The sequence below is a fragment of the Zophobas morio genome, unplaced genomic scaffold (genome assembly GCF_036711695.1).
Source record: "Zophobas morio isolate AGI-343-1 ecotype UQ-CSIRO unplaced genomic scaffold, CSIRO_AGI_Zmor_V1 ptg000012l, whole genome shotgun sequence".
Taxonomy (NCBI): Eukaryota; Metazoa; Arthropoda; class Insecta; order Coleoptera; family Tenebrionidae; genus Zophobas; species Zophobas morio.
Genome location: NW_026972117.1, coordinates 262,026 through 285,331, shown reverse-complemented (window position 1 = coordinate 285,331; position 23,306 = coordinate 262,026). Strand labels below are relative to the sequence as shown.

The 23,306-nt window shown below is 33.8% G+C and overlaps 1 protein-coding gene across 7 annotated transcripts; it reads right to left on the bottom strand.

Moving 5' to 3' along the window:
• Positions 1-27: 27 nt before the first annotated feature.
• LOC135127497 (protein phosphatase 1 regulatory subunit 12A) lies at positions 28-23,306 on the bottom strand. Of its 7 annotated transcripts, XM_064053915.1 has the most exons (20): positions 22,980-23,304; positions 18,895-19,144; positions 18,678-18,840; positions 18,479-18,623; positions 18,181-18,388; positions 18,016-18,090; positions 16,072-16,263; positions 15,906-15,987; positions 15,430-15,567; positions 9,126-9,239; positions 8,822-8,941; positions 8,358-8,535; positions 8,012-8,164; positions 7,416-7,587; positions 7,238-7,359; positions 7,101-7,172; positions 3,567-3,758; positions 3,425-3,511; positions 1,620-1,718; positions 1,109-1,192 (listed from the first exon to the last, which is right to left on the bottom strand). In XM_064053915.1, exons 1-19 carry the CDS (start codon positions 23,226-23,228, stop codon positions 1,620-1,622), a joined length of 2,811 nt encoding a protein of 936 aa, XP_063909985.1. In that variant the 5' UTR covers positions 23,229-23,304; the 3' UTR covers positions 1,109-1,192. The 7 variants fall into 7 exon arrangements, with proteins under 7 accessions (XP_063909986.1, XP_063909985.1, XP_063909991.1 ...); XM_064053916.1 differs by lacking the exon at positions 1,620-1,718 and having other exon boundaries at positions 28-1,192; XM_064053921.1 differs by lacking the exon at positions 8,012-8,164 and having other exon boundaries at positions 22,980-23,305.

Genomic DNA, 23,306 nt, shown 5'->3' with positions numbered 1-23,306 from the left:
TGGGACGATGGGTCAATTAGATACATATTTTTACAGTTCTTAACTCCTGAGGAGTTTAAGGTTTTTATTAAAGAATCAGCTATAAAATCAATGTTCACATTATACACTACCAGCCTCTAAACAATGAATAAATACATAAAATAATTTACAAAGTAACTAAAAAAATATGCAATAAATACAAAGAAACTCAAGGCACAAGTTCTATGAAACGACATTAAAATATTAGAAACAAGGAGAATTTCATACACAAATTTAAACTCCGTTAATGAAGACAACACTATTTGTGCGAACTGAAAATTTTAGTTCACTATTAGTTATGCAACTCTTGGAGCAAATCGATATATAAAATTTATAAACTTGATCTTATTAGAATCAGTATAGCCTTTGACAGTTCAACATTAACAAGTGAAAAGTGTTTAACAAAATTTGTCACAAGTTTTTTATCTTTGGACTAGATATTCTAACAATTTAAACATTTTTTTTTTTTTTGTTAAAAGTGATTTTGTACATTATATAAGGAAAACAAATTTACAATACCTATCTTGAATGGTAAACATTCACCATAAGTATCATAAAAAATATCAAGAAAACAAATACTTAATGTATGTATATTTTATAACATTAAAATCACAACAACTGTTAATAAGTTATTCACAAGTACATTACATTTAAATACAATTATTATAATACAAGTTTGTCTGCGTACAAAAAATATACTTGAAATTGACATGTCTGTTGGTTTAAAACGAAATTTTTACACAATATATATATGATTAAAAAGAGTTCCATGTCTTTCCTAAACGTTTCCTGACGCACGAATAAGTTAAAAGAAGCAAATATATATCATAATATCACACAACCAGCAAACTACTAAAACATAATCTGTTAAGAAATCTAACACACAATTTTTGTCAACATATGCGGATGTATGGTCATTTGTTTCATATAAAATAGTCAACTACATTTGCAATAAATTAAAGTAACAATAATACTTGGTTACAACAGAAAAGGAAGGAAACGACTTCACACTATGAAATAGTATTAGCACTGAAGTCGCCGTTAACGTAAAATGCAATAGGATGAATTAAAAGTTCTAAGGTTTATGCTATTTTGATAACTTACTAATCACTCTAATAAGCGCTCCATTCTCGTCCTTAAGTTTTTGATTCTCTACCTTCATGATATCCAACTGCTGAAAAAATGTCAACAAATCGTTGCGTAAATAATAATGCAAAGGCAAATATTCATATTTTAAAATCATGCTCACATCATCATCTCACAATACATTATTAAAAGCCACGACTCCGCCATCTGAATAATAATGAAAAAGAAAAGCTAAAAGTGAAACATTCAAGAAAGAGTAAACATCAAGCACATACACTAGACGACAAACAAAAAACATTGCACAAACTTGAAATGTGAGAATTTATTAGTAAGTTAGTGGTAATTTTTTTTTATATATAGATATATATTTATATTAAGTGTGTAAATGCGTTCTACATCATTCAACATTTGAACAACAAACAAAAAGTACAGTAATAAAACAAAGAATAATGAACAACACGAAACAGTTTGATAAAATGAGCGAAATCAGTTGCATTGCGTTATGTCGAATTTACCTATTTTTTTGGAGAGTTGGTAAGTTTGGTGATGACGCGTGTGAGAGACCTGTTGTCAGCCTTTAAACGTTCATTCTCAGCTTTCAATTTTTGTAATTGCTAAAACAATAATAAGTGTGTATCTTTCGAAAATATCGTGACATGTTAATTAACATTTTATAGAATATACGTGTAAGCCTCGTAAAAAAAAATAATTTTTAACAAGCTTCCAAAGTTACGGCATTAATGCGCTGGTATAAGTTTTGGATTTACTGATAAAATTAGAGCAACACATGAAAAGCTATTAATTATAATGAAAAAGCTGTACATACAGAATTAGGTTTGGCTGATTATTTATAGATTTAGATCTCGCCTTGACTTAATTACTCATTTTGATACCAGAGGGAGGAAGGCGGTGTCTGGTATTTATATTTCATTGCACTGTTTAGTAGCAGGTTGTTAATGTATACTTCAAAAGCAAATATTGCTTAACTAGGAATTATATATTTCTTGTAGCTTCTGCCAAAGTTGTAATTTCTGCGAATTATTATTTGTATCTAATTTTTCTAGCATTTAAAGCACAACCAACTACGTATCAAGGCGCAGTTAACGTCGCATTTAATAACTTTTTAAAATGACGCCATCAGTTTCCTTAAGGTTATGTGGACACACAAATGATGATTTTATGCTACACATTTCGTTTGAGATTTGCATAGAAATAATACAAAAATTTCAATTAATCTTGAACAAAATTCTAGAATAATGGGTATGGAAATTATGTTTTGTAAAACATTTCAACAGCCGCCAGCAGATAGACGGTAAAGAGAGGAACCTGCTTTAAGAAATTAAACATTTCGAGGTAAAAAAAAAAAGTAAAACTTCAATAGTTTCCAAGTCGTAGCTATGGTAAAAAAGTAACAAGTAACTAAAAATTAAAACGAAAAACACAAACGTAAAATTAAGAAATGCGAATACAGAAGAAGCACTTTCCCAAAATGAACCAAGAAACTATTTTTCAGTGTGTGATTATTTTTAAAAATTTTGTCTCTTGTAAAACAGAATGCAATTTGAAACTAAAATTATCACGCGTTTTCAATGATGCATGGTCGGTCAAACAACTAATTACTGCTTTAAGAAAAATATTGCTGCATATAAAACTAAAACTGATAGGTATAAAAATTACCAACTATTTTAAAAGAATCGAAAAGAAAGTCATCTAAAACGGGAAACGACAAAATCGCAAAAACATCGACATCATAAACAAAGTCCACAATTTGCTGTGTGTGTACAATTACTGTTAATTTTTTGATTTTGGTATTGTTTTCCTTGGTAAACAAATTAAGTTTTACATAACAATGTTAAGGCAGAATCATGGGCTATAAAAACGATTTGCAGCACGACCACAATAATTGAACTGTTAAAAGATACCGTCATACATCTTTTACGTAATTTTATCCTACGCTGTGCTCCAATTTTACGAGTAAAAAAAGTTGCATCATCCAGAAAAAGGCAACGATGCAAAAACTGTAAAACATTAATAACCAACTACTATTTACAAAATTGTGCATTGTTTAATGTTTGTGATGGGGGAAAAAAACAAAAACAAAAATCCGAAAACATGTAGTGTTGTATGTTGTTAATATTAATAATTATGTTAGTACTGAAAAAATGTTAAAATGTTTTCGTAAAAAATGTAAAAAATCATCCAAAAAAAAAAAAAAGTTGCAACACAAAGCTTGCTGCAAACTACAAAAAGAATAGTTGTGAAAAAATGCATTTATGTCGGAAGAAATAAAAATGAATCGATGAAAAATTAAAAAGCTTACCTTCAATTCCTCCTCCATCTCACTCAGCTTGCGTTCCATGGCCCTTCGTTCCCTCTTTTCAAGTTCTGACAATGAATTTTTACTAGTCTATAAAAAGATATGATGACACACCTGGTTTTATTTCGGTAACAAAAACACTTACTACAACTTTGAGTTTTTCTAATGTTTGTTTTGTGTCCCGCAACTCTTGGTCTGTCTTTTTTAATTTTTCTTTAAGCTGATCGTTTTCAGACAGAGCTTGTTCGTACAGTTTTTTGTAGTCTATTTCACCATTTTCGTTCCTAATATCCGACGTGCTTCCCAATCGTGAACGGCTGGATCTATCGTTACCACTCTGGAAGAAAAATATTACTTGGTACAGGAACTTCGATGGCTTGAAACCTTACAATATATCCGTCGGACGATAAAGACGTTAAACTTATAGATTTTGATCCCATACCACTACTAGCTACGGAATGACGAGATCTAGATAGCGACCTATCCCTATTAAAACTACCAGCTCTACCAAGATCTCTTCGAGATTTATGTCCCGTGTCGCTCTTAATGTAATCGTTACTATTCTCGTAAGTTTTCGAATAATTCGGCGTTATAACATTTATATTGGCCAGAGTTTTAGCTGGGATCGTCAAACTTGCATACCCTGTACTTGTACCACTTCTGTAACCATTCGGAAAATATGGACTTTTGTATGTCGATGTGTAGTTATTGTTATAGGAAGAATAAGGATGTGTCGAGGTTGTGTATGGAGAACTGTAAGCGACCGTGTTTGCTCCATAATAACCAACACTTCTAGGTCTATTGGTGTACGAGTTTCCGTTACTCCTAACCGCGGAAGCTGACCGACGTCTCAGAGGAGGCACGGGTTGTTTTCCGTGAAATGACATGTTCAGAGAAAATTATACCGCATTTAAATAGCAAACATTCACCAACTCAAGACAAAAGATGTCGAAACGGGAAATACACAATACGTAAAACTCAGACGGCGAATGAAAACATCACAAACGACTTTCGCATTGAACTAGAACATGAAACACATGAGACTGAACTCTATGGAAACTCTAGTGTACACCAACAAACTGGGTAGCTATTTAAATCTCACTAAATGAGTCTATCTTTTTTTAGTTTCGTGTATAGGGTAAGAGTGCAGAGGTTCTCAAAAGTTTAACGAAGATTTTTCGCACGAGTAACAATAATAATACTTCTCTTAGGTTTCCACGAGAGTCTTATCGCACATGTAAATATGTATGTGCGAAAAGGAAAGATCGTACGTTAACTTGACCGCTGAATTCATATTGGTACGGTGGGCCGCGTTGGACTGTCTTTAGATAGTAGACAGGAATTTTGGGTGTCCAACCGGTACATAGGCGTATAACAATTTTGAAGCAACTAATTAAAAAATTACTAGTTCATAGCCACAGTATTTAATGCTGTGAAGTGAACGCCATCACGTATGCATCACATATTTAATACGGTCAGAAAGAGTTTGTATCATAACATTTTGTTTAATTTTTTGTACTTCAGTTCCAAAAATTACAACATTTAAAGTGTTAAAGTACAAAATTGCCTTGGCTATGTAATTATAATCTTTGTTATAAGTTCAGTGCTATGCTCTTTGATGCGATCAGCAGTTGCTAGTCTTCTACTTCTTTGGTTTGTTTTTTCAGTTGAGCATTTTTTACTCTTAATACACATAACTATATGTTTACAATGACACGAACGGTATTCTGTATTTTCGAGACTGCTGTTTTGGAATCAAAGTCTATTTCAAGGTATGCATGTGTTCCTGAAAATTACAGAAATACACGCGCGCCCACGTCCTGTACGTAGTAATAATGCTACGTCGAGGCAATGAACAAAAGGATGCCTACGCAAACGATACAAAAATTATAACTGAACAAAAAAGAATATCTGTGTCACATGTTTGCTTACTGACATTCGTATGTAGGTAACATTTTTTTTTTTTTTTTGGAGCGGTGCCAACATTCTGAAAATGTTTACTGAAGAAGAAAAAAAAATGCTAAAAAATCTATGACACATTTATCGTCGATAAACATCTATACACCGCTGATTGTGGCTTTAATGTATCTAAATGATGGAATAAACTTATGGAGATGCGTTTGGACAAAAAGTTATAATGTACTCCACTTCGAATGCGTGCTTGGTGGTGAATATTGAGATAATCGGTATATTTAGGAACAGTGAAAGTTATTTTAAGCATGTATACTTGGGAGAAACTGGTTGTGGTTTAAATACAGCATCCTAATTATCGTTCACTTCCCGTTAAAATAATAAAACAGTATATTATCTAGAATGTTAAATTTGCGTTAAATCTTTTTCTTCTTTTTTATAATGACTCTAAATTTAAAACGTTGTATTTCAAGATGTCTTCTTGTGTATGATGAAACAAAATTTGCAGTTAACAAGAAGAAAATCTAAAACAGACTAGAGGAAATCACTGACTTTATTTAACGTTATTTTACATTATTATTTTTCAGTAGTATCAACCGCGGTACACTTTCATTACTTAAAAATCTTATGTACTAAACGGTTAAAACAGTGCACCCCGATTGAATCTAGAAAAAAATATATAGGACGTTCCAAGTTAATTATTAAAATAAATTGCTCCGTGCGTTGATTACTTTGAGATATCCTATATGAACAATTCTAAGCAATTGATCTAAAATTATTTAGACCTAACTTCCTTCGTGCCTCAAGCACGGTCAATTCTGCATACATGTAGAGTGTACTCTTATACCTAGAATTTTTCGTAATATTTCATTTTAACACATATGTATATATAATGAAAAATTATCGATTTTTTTTAATGATGACTTCTATATCTTACCAAAATTTCAAGAAGTTTCGTTATGCAGGTTCTAGGACGCATCGTAAAATTTTGTTGTATATATTTTTTATTATAAACCGTATATCTAAAGTTAAAAACATGGATGCATTCGACATTTACACAGCATGTCGTCAAATTTTGGAGGAGATAAACAGGTAAATTTTGGTCGGCATTTTACTACACTGCCCCGCAAAATTAACGTAAAATTTTAAGACTTTATTTTTTTTTAGATAATCTTGTTATTTTTTCCACTTTGGTCCCTAATTCGTAATTATATTAAATCAAATATAGAAATTCCAGAACAAAAATCGACAAAAACAACAAACTAATAATGATTTGGAACCAAATTGCAAGAAATCAAAAAATATCATCTCATTTGATAATGCTCTAAACGTCGCTCAGTTAGAATTAATAACGTGTATTGCCTCCTCGAGCATTGATAACAGCTCTCATTCTTCGTGGCATACTGTTAATCAAATTTCTAATTTCTTATTGATCACGTTATTAAAATGATACTTTACTTTTTTAACAAAAGAAAAATATTTTTTAATAAAAACAGGGACGCATGTTTTGTCTTTCTTTTTACGTATTCTTAGTTTTTGTGATAAATAGTTCTTTGAATTAAACGCCATGTGCAAAATAAAATTTTTAACTTTTGCGTTAATTTTGCGGGACAGTGTATTAACAGGTAATCTCAATGCATAGCTAAAGATTTCCCAAAGTAGGCAATACGTGTAAAAAGAAAGTGGGGTAGAGGAGTATCTCGAAAATAATCTAGCTTACGAACAAATTTCCCGCATCAATGTCGCATCTACATTAAAAATAACTTACCTCTTCATGATTTACTTTGGAATTATCTTCATAATCGCCCCCCCCTGATGGATCCTTGTCTTGGTCCATATCCTGACACAAAACACACACACGCACACAAAATAAATAATGTTCAACGCTAATTTTCAAAGGCTTACATCCATATTTTCAAAAGACACTACTCCTGTCGATCTTCTCTTCGGTCGTCGCCTTCGCTGGATGGCCGCTTGAGTAGCAAGAGTGGCTTGAGCATTTCGAACGTCGTTTTCTTTATCTTGTTCTGATAATAGCAAAAAAACAAATCAGAATCCTATCGAGAATTCACAAATTGCAAACCTTTTTCCTCTTGTGACTTTGGTCTTCTTAAAGGCAACGTTATTGTGGTTTCGGCTGTATCCACCGGAGCCGACGACGGCCTAGGATTTGCGTTGGTTTGTACTCCGGTGCGACGAACAAAGGACGGAGTGCTTGGTGTTTCGGAGGGTTTGGTGGCATCTTCCAGTTTAAACTATATCCGATATGAAAGAAAAAAATTACCAGTTTAATAGTATAACTAACTTCAAATATGTGCGCTTGTAAGATTTTTTAATTTACGCAATTACAACTTAGACAAGCAACACAACATCAACCAAATGAGAGGTAAAAAATCGAGTCGTTAAATGTTCGTAATGTTAGCGATTACAGTTATAATATGTATTTCAGACACAAAGAACCAGAAAAAAATTTAAGCGTTCCTCGGTATTTTCTTCTATGCTTGCAATTTATTTGAAGTTCACTTATGTAGGTATATACATACATCTATCTATAGTACCTTTAACCTAGTAAACCCAAAAACAACAAAATTATTTCTATTTGTTTCGGTGCGAGAAAACAGCTAGATAAAAAAGAGAAGCAAAGAAGGCAGAGTATGAATTTTCCATAAACAAACTTACCTTACTACTACTGTCTATTTTCAGTCTCCAAGAAGGTCTGCGCTCGTGCGCAGCACTATTTTCTTCAGTATCACGTGTTATAACTGTAGGTGTCGCAGTGGTTATTGTAGCGGTTACACTCACTCCGTTAGAGGAATCCCCGTTAGCTCCAGACTGTTAGTACACAAACATGATATTAGGTGATTACGTAAATCACAATGATGAGGATTATACACAATATTCGCACTTTTGATTTTTTTCCTAACAACGAACTAAATGATGATGATGAAAAGCAATTCAAACATTATTCACGACATTTGCCATTAAGTCGAGATGTTCTGAAAAAATACAAACAAAACATACTCACTTGATCGTTGTTATTGTTATTATGGTTCGGTTGGTTCTTCTTTTTGACAAATTGTTCAGCTGATTTTATTTCCTCCAATGTCACTCCCTGAGTGGAACGTCTCGTTTCGCGAACGCGTTTGGCATGAGCTTTCCTTTGAGTTTCGCTCTCTTCGTCCCGAACAGGCGGTACAAAAGATCTTTAAGAAAAACTCAGCTTGAATATTGTATTTATTTAAAACATAATTATTAACAGTTTAACGTAGAATTAATTTTAATATAGATTACGTGGGCAAACCTGTTAATAACTTGCAATTTGGGATTCAAGGCGTTGCGAAAAAGGAAAAATAATCATATTATAATCAAAAGAGATAGCAAAACGAAAAAAAGTCAAATATGCTAGTATGCTACGTACAAACACTTTAGTAAGCAAAGGTGTAAAACGCTGTTAAATTAACACTTTTCAATGAATACTGGAATTCATACTTAAAGAAGTTTTTAAACATCTGTAGTCTAGTGCCACCAGGAGTTGTGGGAGTTGTAACTGTGGCTGTGCTAGTAGTAACAGTGATAGGTTGATTTGTGCCAATTGGTAATTTTAAACCACTACCAAAAGAATACACAATATAAACAAAACACTAATAATTGCACATTAAGAAGACTGTCTAAAACTTTAATTGAACACACGTTTTTAGTCAGTCTTGAAACTACACCACATACAATAATCACATTACATCAAGCTTACAATTTCTTTTTTGTACCCTAGTTAAGAGACACGAAAAATTCTTACCTTCTAAGCGGTTGATTATTTGATAACGGACTCGTCGCTACAGGTGATGTTTTTGTTTGTGTGGTCGTTGTACTAACAACGGATGTGGTGTTATTCTCGTTATCTTCTTTAGTACTACAATTAAAAAAAAATACATTTTACTAAAAAATGTCGGTATTATTACCCACCTAAATTGTTAAAGTTTCATAAAATTACAAAAATACGTATTCTTTCTTATTTTTACTACTCTTTCTTTTTTCTTTTAACGTTTAGTGATTTTGAGTTCATGCAAGTAAAAATGAATTTAATTTGATTCTGTGCAGGAATGCGGACAAGAGAACACAGAATAGTTTTTGTTACATGTGATTGTTTGCATCCTTCAGGACTGGACCACTGTCGACAGATAAGCGGACGGGAGGCTCAGAAAACCACCACGTCTTTTTCCCTCCCTTTAGCGAACGGCAAACCTTAGATACTGATCTCTTGTCTATCGCACATCCCATTATTTTTAATATAAAATATGTCGTACTATATGCAAGGTTACTTGCATACACGAATTCACGCGATGGATATTCATAAATAATTCGAATGTAGATAAAAAGAAAAAAAGCAAATCACGATCGTTTTTTATAACATTATTCGCTTTTTGTGTCTATATCCAGGAAGTACGACTTGGTGACATTAGAAAACGGTATAAAAACATCGAATCATAGGAGGTATTGCTGTTACGAGCAAAAAGAAAAAAACATCACACACACACAAACGATAAAAATAAAAGAAATGTGGAAAAAGAATATAATGTTAGGAAGATTAGATCATGGTCATAGAAAGCACAAGTGGTAGACCCAACTTTTAAGGCCGCATTAGGATTATGTACCACAAAACTATGAACTTCTGTCATGACGATGAGCCGAGCGAGTGGCATTGAAAATAGGGCCAGACCAGGTAGAAAAGAGTAATAAACGTTGTTTTTTACAGAAGTTTATACTTTTATGGTAATCCTGTGACGCCCTTAAAAGTTCGGTCTGCTACTTGTGCTTTCCACGACTATAATAAAGGATAGAAAAAATAAAGAGCGAAATAACGTGTGCATTAAGCAGTTCTTCTCGAAAATTAGCTCTTTCTTTTAACTTTTGAGCGGGTGTCATTATTGTTAATGAGTTGTTGATGGAAATGAAATTTTAATAAGAGTGTTAATTTTATATTGGAACAGTTGCTATGTAAAAAAAAAAATAATTATAAATAAATGATTAACAAAAGTTAATTTTCCATTTTTCTAACAAAAAGAAGTAAAAGTAAAAACCAGAAATCACAACAGGTTATGGGCCCAGAGTACTCGCAAGTACTGAGGCAGTAAAGCTAGAAGAAGAAATTTTAGAACCTTAACGAGAGAAATAAAACTCGAAAAGGAAGAAAACGTATTTGACAGTGACATAAGAAGGAAAAAAACAAAAATAATGGCGTTGACAGAAGAGGTGAATTTAATAGAAAAGCTCAAAGATGAAACCACGTATCAGTTGTGGAAATTTCAAATAGTAGTAACATTTAAGGCTTATGATCTGTTTGGAATAGTAAATGGAGACAAGCTTCTATCTAGTGTGGAAAAGGAGGAAGATAAAACTAAATGGGTGAGAAATGATGCAAAAGCGCAAAAACTAATTGTGACGTCAATAGACAAAAAGTACATGATGCACATTATGGACTGCACCACCTCCAAAGAAATGTTCGAAAAAATTAAAAATATTTTTGAAAGAAGCACTTCAGAACAAATATGTAATTTGCTGCAAGAGTTCTACAGCTACACATTTGGAAAAGGTACTGATATGGCTACTCACATTAGCAAAATAGAGAGTATTGCACACAAATTAAAAAGTCTAAATCAAACAGTTGATGACAACATGTTAATGTCAAAAATACTGTCATCTTTACCTCAAAGTTATGGTTTCTTCAGGACTGCCTGGGAATCTACTCAAGATAATGAGAAAACCTTACCAAAATTGATAGCAAGACTACTATCCGAAGAAAACCGTAGCAAGGAAAGTGAGAGAGATATTGCATTTAAAAGTTCAGAAAGATTTTGTAAACATTGTAAAAGTAGTTCGCATGATACAAGATTTTGCCGAAAATGGAAAGAAAAGGGTACTGGCGAAGTAAAATGTTTTAAGTGTGGATGCTCTGGACATATTGCAAATAACTGTCCCAAAAAGACAAATAACCAATGCAAGATTTGCAAGAAAACAAACCATAAAGAGCAAGACTGTTTCTTTAGAGATAAGACAAAATCATTAGAAAAAAAGAAGATAGCCTTTCTTACAGAAGACAGAAGACTGACAACGCAAGATTTTATAGTTGATTCAGGATGTTCATCCCACATGGTCAACTCGAAAGTGATGTTTACAGCATTAGAAAATATCGAAAGTAGCATACAAGTTGCAAAGAAGAATGAAAAAATGAAGGCAGAAGGGAAAGGAACAGTTGAAGGAAGTTCATGTATACTGAATGATGTACTTTTTGTACCCGAATTAAGCAAAAATCTACTGTCAGTTAATGCTATAACAGAGAATGATGGTGAAGTAACATTTACTAAAGAAAAGGTAGTAATAAAGAAAAACAATGAAAAAATACTTGAAGGAAAAAAAATTGAAAGTGGTTTATATATGGTTAGTATAAATCAAAGTAAGGAAGAGAGTTATCTTGCAGAAAATACTTCAGTAAAAGACTGGCATAGAAAGCTAGGACATTTGGGAACAAAGAATATAAAAAGATTAATAGATCTATCGACAGGCATGAAACTGAATAAAAAGAAGTGTCAAATGGGTTTCTGTGAAGTCTGCATGGAAGCAAAGCAAACAAGACTCCCTTTTAATACAACGAGACAGAGGGCAAGAAGACCACTAGAAATTCTACATACAGATGTATGCGGCCCAATCGATCCTGAAACTTGGGATGGAAAACGATACATTTTAACAGTGTTAGATGATTATACTCATTATTGTAGAATTTTTCTATTGAAGTATAAGAGTGAAGTATCAGAACATTTAAAAGATTTTATTAGAGAAGCAGAAGCTTATCATAATCAAAAGGTGGTAAAAATACGTTGTGACAATGGTGGTGAATATACGTCATCGAATTTTAAACTCTGGACAAAAAATAAAGGCATTGTTCTGGATTATTCTATACCCCATAGTCCACAACTAAATGGAAAAGCAGAAAGATTAAATAGAACCTTATTGGAAAAGGCAAGAGCGATGATATTTGACAGCAAGCTAAGTAAAGATTTTTGGGGCGAAGCTGCGTATGTAGCAGCGTATCTGTTAAATCGAAGTCCTACAGAAGCAATAGACAAAACACCAATAGAATACTGGACCAAAATGAAACCTGATCTGTCCAGATTACAAATATTTGGTTCTGTAGCATATGCAAAGACACTGGGAAATTTACACAAACTTGACCCTAGAAGTAAAAAGTATCTTTTTGTAGGATATGCACCAAATGGTTACCGCTTATGGGATGAAAAATCTAAGGAAATAAAAATACACCGAGATGTTATCTTCAATGAACCAGGTAGTCAATCTTTGGCTGATTACAGAAGAACAAGCAAAATAAATGTTATAGAAAGCGACGAAGAAAATCAGGAACAGAATGCAGAACTAGAAGAAAACAATACAGGTGAAAATTCAGAAACCGAAACTGAAAATGAACAAGACATTAGACAAAAACCAAATCAAATAGAAGTACAAAATATAATTTTGGGAGAAGGAGAAGGCATCACAGAATCAAGAAGAGGAGAAGGCATCACAGAATCAAGAAGAGGAGAAGGCATCGCAGAAACAAGAAGTGGAAGAAAATTAAAACAATCTGTAAAACTTAAAGATTATATTGTGAACTTTGTTGAAGAAGAAGCGTTATTGACTTATGAAGAAGCAGTCAAGGGACCAGAAAAGGACAAATGGCTTGAGGCTATACGTGAAGAAAAAGAATCTCTGAATAAAAATCTTACATGGAGTTACGTGAATATAAATGAAGTAGACAAACATCGCATTCTGACAAGCAAGTGGGTATTCAAAGTTAAAGATAATGGAAAATATAGAGCAAGGTTGGTAGTAAGAGGTTGCCAACAACATAAGGGAATAGATTACAACGAAACATTCAGTCCAGTTGTGAACATAAGCTCAGTAAGAATAATGTTAGCACTGGCTGCCAAGTATAATATGTCAGTTACCAAATTTGACGTAAAAACAGCATTTTTGTATGGAAGTATTTCAGAAGAAATTTTTATGCATGTACCAGAGGGGTTCAAATGTGAACAAACTGAAAACAAAGTGTGTAAATTGTCGAAATCGCTATATGGCCTAAAACAAGCTCCTATGAAATGGAATGAACGTTTTACTACATCTTTAAAACTGAATGGTTTAAAACCACTGATTAGTGATCAATGTTTATTTACGAATACAGAAAAGACCATGTTATTAGCAATCTTTGTAGATGACGGATTATTGATCAGCAAATGTGAAGAAGAAATGAAATTGTTATTGAAAAATCTTCAAACCGAATTTGAAATGACAAGTGAAAAAAATCCTAATAGTTTTTTAGGAATTAGTATTCAAAAACATGATGGAAAAGTTATACTTTCACAACAAGATTATGTACAAGCAACTTTAGAAAAATTTAATATGCAAAACTCCAAACCTGTACCTACGCCCATGGTCAAACAAGATATAAGTTCAGAAGATAAAATGGTAAAAATTAATTATCCATTCAGAGAAGCTGTTGGAAGTTTATTATATTTAAACAACAAGACCAGACCAGACATATCATATGCAGTGAATTACTGTAGTAGAAAAATGGAAAATTTTTCAAATCAAGACATTGTAACAGTAAAAAGAGTGTTTCGCTATTTGATATCTACAAAAAATGATGGACTGTGCTACGATGGCCAAAACAGTGAGAGATTGATTGCCTATTGTGATTCAGATTTTGCAGGGGACACTGAAACACGCAGAAGTACAACAGGGTACATAATATTTTTTTGTGGTGGACCCATATCGTGGTGTTCCAGGAAACAGCCAATAGTTTCACTTTCAAGCACAGAAGCTGAGTATATATCTGCTGCAGAATGTGTTAAAGAACTTCTTTACCTCAAATCTCTAATTGATGAACTTACCAATGGTGAAGTGAAGATAGATTTGTACGTTGATAATCAGAGTGCAATCTCAATAGTGAAAACCGGACAGTTCAATCGACGGAGCAAGCACATAGATGTAAGATTTCATTTTATAAATGAAAAGGTGCGAGAAGGTATTATAAACATAAAGTATTGTTCAACTGAAAAACAAATCGCCGACATATTTACCAAACCTCTTGGAAACATTAAATTTGAAAACCTGAAAGAACAATTTATGTCAAGCATCAATTGACAAGTAACAAGTGACATAACCTTAAAATTTGGAGAAGGTGTTAATGAGTTGTTGATGGAAATGAAATTTTAATAAGAGTGTTAATTTTATATTGGAACAGTTGCTATGTAAAAAAAAAAATAATTATAAATAAATGATTAACAAAAGTTAATTTTCCATTTTTCTAACAAAAAGAAGTAAAAGTAAAAACCAGAAATCACAACAATTATAGACAAATGACATTTGGCAGAAGGAGATAAATTGCTGACAAAATACCAGATTACCATCTGATCGAGGGTTTGGAATACGTATTAATGCTAAATATTTAAATGTTTAAATTGAGAAATGTCCGATAGTTTCTCCACTTGCTGTACAAGGAAGACAAAAACGTCTTTAGTTTTCTTTGGGTGTACATTTAATAGTTCAAAATTTTCTAAAAATTAAATTTTGGCTGTCATTCAAATCACCCAAAATACGTTAAAATTAAAATTTTAGAAATGATGTATCTTGTGAAGTCATAGCCTATGCCAAACCCTTGTTTTTAGATGTCAATCTAGCATTCTATGTTTTTCACTTGTGTCAAACCCGATTTAGTAATAGGCAAGCGTTTAGATTAACAGAAGGGTATAGCAACAGTGGTTAAGGAATTGTAAGGTATTATATTTGATAATTGTACGAAAATATCTATCAATTCAAAAATACTGTCAAAAAGTAAGAAACATATTCTGGGATATTAAGTAACTACTATTTCTTGTCACACAGTACAATCATGCGGTCAAGTCAATTCACCGTAATTTAACAACTAATGTAACCTATTTATATAAAGTGATGGCAAACGTCATATTAAACTGTTTACATCACGCACTGATATTTCGGAAAACCATCACTTTATGTTTATAGAGCATATAATTTAGACTAATCGTGCATACCTGTAATGCTGCTGAGATATTTTATAGGAATTTGGGATAATGTCAGAATGAGGTCTAGACGAATAAGGAATTATTATGTCATTGGAATTTCTATATGCCTTAATGCGTGCATGCAGTTCCTCATATTTCGAGTAGAACCTAAACATATAAGCAAGTGTCAGAGCGTTAGAGGCGTTATGTTACTACCTTAGACGTTGTTCGTTTTATCAATTTCACGTTTTCGAAATACATGCTCAAAAAAATCTTCGACAAAATGCAACATCAACTACAAAATAAAATCATAATAACAAAATCTAAAGTAGTATAAATTTTAAGGAGAACAAAATAAGCAATTAATTTTGTTATAGGTCCCCTTTGCAAGATGAAATATGTAAATTTAAAGCTCCAATTTAACTGTTAAATTAACTGTTAATAAGCGATCATTTTGCGAAGGAGTTATTGAAAAGTAAAGTCGATCAAGCAACAAATATACTCACTCTTTGTCCGCCTGTAAACTGTTTGCTTTTCGAATGGTGACGTCATTTTCGTTATTCACAGGCTCAACTGAACTAATATCTCCTGAAATTGAGACGACAGTAAAATAACGTTATTCATGCATAATGATTAATGTCATAGTTGTATTTACAAGTGCTAAATACTAACCAGTTGTTTTAAGTGGATTGGGTAAATCAGCTTTGGTTGGTCGCGAATTAATTTTTCTCCACGCAGGTAAATTATCTTCGCTATTAGTATCCACTAATTGTTTAGGAGGCACGTTAGGCGGCAGTCTTGATGGTTCTGTATTTTTATTTGATATGCTAATTGAATCTAAGGAATTTACCCTATTCTTCTTTTCTGCAAGCATAAAAGAAATGTGTGCATTTGTTTCCTCACATATTTAATAAATAAAAAGATTTAGTATATATATTAACTGATTGGGTTAAGTGTTAAACAAATAATTTTAGCGATTAGAGGTAAAAAGTTTGCTCCTTGTTTAGGCATAAATATTTACGAGGAAAGAAAAAACAGAAACACATCACACAAACGGTACAAAAGCTGTAATTGATCAAACTGAGAGCAGACTATAGCGGGTAACCTCCAAGTAAGTAAGGTTATATTTCAGTTTAAGTAACTAAACGTTGTGTAAGCTAACAATGGTTGTTTTTTTTTTTTCTTTCTAAATTGCCCTCTGTACAACTGGATTTGTAATACCATAATAAATAAATAATCGTTGCGTTTTTAACTAATGTGTAGTATCAACACCAATGAATATACGTGAACATGAAGGAAAACTAACCCTTTTATTTCCCGAGCGTAAGTTAAAGAAGTGTTGAAATAGGGTCCATCCGACAACTGGCTATTTTCATTTTTTTCTGAACGTTTCATGGCCCCAAGAGTACGAAAAAGTAGGTCTCGCGTTTCCGCCTGTCTGTAATCTGTGTTGTTTTTTATTAAAACTACCGGACCGACTGTTGTTCAATTTGATATGTATGTTAGGAATAGCCTGTAGATGGTATAACGCTAACGAAAATGTGTTCATTATTGTGGGCGTCGTCGGTTTCCGTTTCTTCCTGTTTTGAATTTATGGTTTCTTGGAAAAATGAGTTTGTATCAAAATGGAAAATGTAGTCCTCGATAGCGAAGCAGCCATTAACAATCCACTGTTTTCTTTGATATTTTGATGCTGGTGGCATTTTGTGAGTGACACTTTACTTAGAACCGGTTATACAGAATGATAAAAAAAAAAAATCAATGAAGCAATCTAATTTATCGATCAAATCAAGAAAGGCTCACCCTATCGCAAAATCAAATTTTATAAACTTGTAGAATTATTACCCGCTGAAATCCGCTCTCTGGCGATAAAACAAGCATTTCTTCCAAATTATTTTGCTAAAAGTAACGGTTACATAGAGAATGTCTCGGCCGATACATCTAGTGGGAATATTTTTAAAACGGATTAACTTTACACACAGAAGTTATTATTAAAAATAAATAAATAAAGAAATAAATCAGAACCGTTAAAAGTTTCAGTATGTCTCAGAGCTCACGTAAGAGTTCAAACATTCAGTAAGCTAGTAAAATTTATTTATCTTTTCCTTCCAGAAAAATCACAACGTCCATGTCAAAAAATGCTCAACAATTATAATATCAGAATAAGTTCCCTTCAGGAGTTTCCCCTGTGGCAACGTATATAAGGGTAATATACAGGATTAAAACAAAATCGAGTTTATAGAACATGTGCGTAAAACATGAATATGTACTTATGTTTTCAATAATTATGATAAAATTGACGAGTTCAAAACAAATTGGGATATTAAAATTTATGCTGAAGTAAAAAACAGAATTTCAAGATTCGTCTATAACATAATGACGCAATAAATTTCACCTAAGATTTTTACACGCCCAACCAATACATTTCTCTACCAACTTTTTGAAAAGAACAAATTGACGACGAACCAATTCGTGAAAATATCTAAACAAAGAGCAATATCTTAAATTACATTACTTCTCACATGCTTCATTTTTAAAACGTTTCTTTACAATACTCGATAATTCGTAGTCTGAGTAAGATTAATTTTTCGGTTATTACGACTTTACAAAATTTACCGTCATCAGTGCTGTTTGACTCTGTTTCAGAACTGCTTTCAGTCTCGGATTCGCTTTCGCTAGACACGTCCATTTCTTAAAAGCAGCAGAACAAAAGAACATTTTTAAAAAAGCATCACAAGTGAGAAAGAAATCGCAATATACGCAACAATCACTTAAACTTACCAATATTGTCTTCTTTTTCCTCTTTGTTAACTTCAACTTCCACTTTTTTAACTTTACTTGGGGTTTCTGTTTCGGTAGTCCTATCCTGTAGTTCGACTCTTTTTTTCGCTTGTCGCCTGTTAAGCACGTCTTCTTTGTTTTGCTTGTCTTTGAGATCTTCTAGAAACTTCAGCATGTCCGTATCCGCCAAGTCAAATGGGGTTTGACCCTATTTTAAAAAAAATTTCACCATCGACACAAACGACAACTATTCTAAACGTTTTTAATTAAACTTTTTATAGGCATATGCCGCACTTACGACGTAATTCTTTGCGTCCATGTCCGACAGATTCTCTGCCAAAATCTGGCAAGCGTCTTTGTGACCCCAATGTGCAGCCGCATGCAGAGGTGTCCATCCATCAAAATCCTGCGAATCAATGTCTGCTCCGCACTGAAGCAACAACCTGAAAATTTACATTATCTTCTCCGTTAAACAAAGTTACACGAAATAAACTAACTTCATAACGTCCGTATAGCCTTTGGCGGCGGCCACATGTAAAGCAGTCGCTCCATTTTTTGGATGTGGTTCATCGACCATCGGACTTTTCGTAGACAACCACTCCTTGGCGTCTTGAAGCATTATACGTTTTTCTTCGTTACGAGCAGCTTCACAGTCGATTCCTGAGCGTGTTCGCGTTACAAACTTTACATATTTTACAACGAGTACCTACGCACCTCTTTTTTTAATTTCTTCGTTTAGTAAATCTTCCATTTTCTGACATTCCGCTATGTCTATCGGCAGCTCTCCGTCATTATTGACCGCGGCTACGTTGGCACCTTTTTCAATAAGATACTTAGCAATATATAAAAAACCGCAACTTGCAGTTGCATGCAATGGTGTCCATCCTTCGTTGTCGCCTCTGTTTACGTCCGCACCGTGATCCACCAAGAATTCGACCATTTCTGAATTATCATCGATGCAGGCCTGCAATAAACTCCGCGTCAACTCAGATTTTTAAAGACGAACACAAATCTCAAATATTTTCCATATAAAGCGGTGAGACCTTTAACATTAATTGTAATAAGAGAGACCGAAATGCCTGAAAATTTGAATGAAAATGATGGAAAGTACTGCATGGAAAACACAGTTTTACGTTAAGTATCACATTATTAATTGTTAAAATGAAAAGTAAGCTCGAGTCAACCTCCGTTTCTTTTTTTCTGTGGGAAAAAATACTTAGTCACTCAAAAAGCGGTAACAATCTAAGAAGCAAAAAGCCCATGCGACAATCGAACGTCCGCTACCTTCACGTTAGTTACAATTCCTACGTCGCTCACTGTAAGCAATGAGCTGTCGAATATTCTTGTGCGAGCTCCGCTTATTGTAGTATAAATCGCCAAAAATTTGGATGCCTCGGGGAAAATATCCGGTAGTTTCGGACATTATCTGTCTAATAAAAATCGACATAAAACTGGGAGTTATGGAATGTCGAGAAAACATGAAAGTAGCCTCTCACCATAGCTTACGCTTGGAAAATAAAAATTAATGCGAAAATTAAAACCGATTCGGATTTTTGTCAATTTGGTCATTAACCTCGTTTGACTGAAGTTGTGAACTACCTACTTCAAGTATAAGTGGTGCCTCTTAAAACAAAATCTGAGGTAAGTATGTACATAGTAACACGAACAATCATGTAAGCAGTGAAGTAACAACAAGTCTCATAATGGCGTGTAATAAAAAAATATTAAACAATGTAATTCGGTTAGTTTGGACAGTGAGTTACAAGCTCGATAAGCTATTCCTGGGGAACCGTGATGGGGCGTGACAGGTGGACAAGTTTTTTATTTTGCTTATTCCTTGTTGTCTCTCTAATAAACTGATTCGAATACACGATTTTTGGCATGAACAGTTCGTGAAAAAAAAAAGATAGGTCAATGACTGCATAATGTGAAAAAAAAGCGAAGCTACAAATAAAAACAACACGACGGCATGATAACGCTAACAATTCGTAAAAAAAAAAGAAATTAAACTTGTTACAATGGCGTTCTATCAGATAACCTCCACGCATCTTACGATTAGGTTTGAAGCAGATTAGTCTGAATCGAGTTCTAACATTAGCTCGCAGATTGTACTAAAATCGCCATCCGCGAAAAATTTCAACGAGAAATTTTCAGCGTCTATGAGCAGCGTCAATCCTCGACTTAAAAACTCCTCGCGCGTTTCTGGTGCTTTCGCTCTGCAAAATGCAGATGTCCTGCGAGAACATTGGCGGCTTATCTCAGACCTTCCCGCAGCAGAGGGTGTAACTGGTACACTGTAAGTGTGCTGCAAGTGCGAGATTGTTTCAAACCTAAAACGAGATACTGACGAGGTTTTTATCATCATTTAAAAAGCCAATAAACGTAACTAGGGTCTAGTTTAAATTACTAAAGTGCGTTTATTAGTAAACGTGTCAGAGTTTGGATATGCAGAAGGTTTCTATCAGATCGGCGATCGTCGAGAAAACTTTTCGGCGGTTGGGAGGTCTGCAACAGATTAGTCTGAATTGAGTTCTAGCGAAAAGCTAGCCCGCAGATTGAACTTAAAATGCCGACCACAAGAAATTCCAACGAAGAAGTCGCAACGCCTATCTAAAGAATCCTGGGCTAAAGGACTCCACTCGCAGATTTCTGGTGTTCTTGCCTTGCAAAATGCATGCACCCTCTTAGAGCGTTTGAGGCTCATCTCAGACCTTCCCGGGGCGTCAGATGTAACAAGTACACTGTAAGTAAGCCCCAAGTGCGAGATTGTTGCAGACCTTTACAACCACCGCTGGTCATCTCCTATGATCGAAATGTCATCACTTAAAAACCTCCGCTGGCAATTAATGTTTCAAAATATTTCCAGAAATCAATTGTTAAGCGAGATTATGCCGTGTATACCTATGTGTATCGAATTTTATCTTGTAACTATAAAAAATTCGCAAGACAATAAAAATAAAATCAGGGCAATAACAACGATCGTAACGTTTATGTTTCACTGGGAAAAAGGAAGAGCCAACTCTTCAGAAATAATAACGCGGTCGACACAACACTGTAACATTTACACATACAAATCAGTCGGATGGGCTTTTGGAACCGCCTTTTTTACGTAACAAGACCGATAGGAAGTGTTAGCTGGTTCTCTCTCGATACATTTTAAATATAGAGAAACCTTATGTTTTGAAGGTCTTCTATTAATATCATAAAACTAAATCCAAAAATAAATTTTAATAATCGATAATTATTATTAAACTAATTTATTTGTAAACGCTTTCAAAAAAGAAATCGAAAGGAGGATTGATGTGTCTCTGTATGTGGATTTTGCAATAAAACGTTCAGATGTGTATTGCTCGGAATTTTGTACATAAAACAGCTATTGCTTATTTATTAAATACTTAACATTTGGTCTTAATTATTCGGAATGAAAAATCGCTGCTGAACAAAATGTCACTATTATTAAATAAGCCTTGGGGCTTTATATTTAAATCTTGCTTTTTGGTTGTCTAAAAACACCGTAATTCCTTCTTTACTCTTCTAATGTCCTGCCACTATGTATAATCCTATGTTAAACGCAGCTTCTATTAACCGAAGCTGAAGAGAAAGTGTTGTAGGCCAAAAATGCCGAATCGAAATTTTTTACGCAAGAATTAAAAAACTACGATGTTAAAATTAAACCCAAGTCTAAGCTTGCCAATGAAGAAAATTACTATAAAAAACAAAACATAAATGTTATTATTGTTAAACACAACAAACGTCGTTTACATGTCAAGATAATTTTTTAACAACGATTATTCAAGATTTTTTTTTAATTACGTGATCGATTTTTTCCTGACGAAAATATAATTATCTATTTTGACTTGTACAAAAGTAAAATTTAAGGTACAGTGTCCCTAAAACTTGGTTCATATGTACATACATATTGATGCAATCTACTTGGCAATTTAAAAAAGAAAAAAAAAAGTCGGACTTTACCAGTCTTAGGGTGACTTATTTAATAAATAAAATGAAGACGTAATAAACACAACTACCTACTTTCTAAGACGAAAAACATTTATTACGTTTATAGATTTGTCTCTACACGTACAGTTAGGACCAGAAAATTATGGACGTCAGTTTTCTGTCATTTTGAAAGTTTTGAGGCAGTCTATGCTTTATTATCATTTTGATGTTGGAAGTTCAAATGGTTTGTCACGCTGCATCCAGTGTGATCCAGTGCCACCATGCCCGCAAAAATGACAAAACTAAAAAATTAGGTTCTGATACTTCTTAAAAGTGTTTCACACTCTCTGACAGTGGATTGACATTAACGTCCAAGAATTTCTGTTCGCGACTGTATATACATTCATTTTAAAATACAAACATAACATCTACATATCCAAAGGTATTAAAATGTTTCCCTTAGGATCCATTAAGCAATCGAGAGCTAGTAATATTATTTATTTAGGCCTCCACACTACAAATTTTAAATGTATGGTTATATTTGCTGTGCTTCTTCCTGAAGCAAACACAGGGGGTAACGATATTCTGAAGTGCCAATGTCCAAAACAAGTTAACAGCAATTTATATTACACAAATGCATTACATTATTACTTCCTGGAACTATCATGACCACCAATATTCACATAAACACCCCAAAACCACAAAATTTAAAAGCATTAAATGTTGGACCCTCCCAAGGGATTTATGTTTAGGGTTTTTCGGGCTCAGCTGTAGTAGCCATGTTGCTACATCTTTTACGTCACGGATCAGACAAGGTACTCCAGTACAGGTGGACCTGTCTTCTCGAGACACGAAATTACCTGATGAAGAGCCGTCAGGCCATCAACATTGGCAGTGTTTATGTCAGCACCGTTGTCCAGCAGCCTCAAAACCTCTTCTTTATCACCCGCGGCGCACGCTGCCAAGAACACACATCCCGAGGAAAACTTGATTTTTCGCGAAGTCTGTTTTGGATACACCGGTTCGCGATTCGTGTCCGAGTCCTCCCAGCGTTTCAATTGCTCGGCCCTCTTGAAAAGGGCCGAATTCGAACGGGTCTCTAAGGACATGGTTATTTGACACTTTCTACTTCAACGGCCACCATTACGACGGGCTCGCAAACTCAAACGGATTCTTTGCATTTGACA

What these genes read in the sequence shown, in the direction of transcription:
- LOC135127497 (XM_064053915.1), bottom strand. Translation starts at nt 23,228, where the DNA reads ATGTCCTTAGAGACCCGTTCGAATTCGGCCCTTTTCAAGAGGGCCGAG. An exon ending in GCCTGACGGCTCTTCATCAG is followed by an intron (nt 19,145 to 22,979) that starts GTAATTTCGTGT and finishes AGTTTATTGCAG; the next exon opens with GCCTGCATCGATGATAATTC. An exon ending in CAATCCACTTAAAACAACTG is followed by an intron (nt 15,988 to 16,071) that starts GTTAGTATTTAG and finishes TCTCAATTTCAG; the next exon opens with GAGATATTAGTTCAGTTGAG.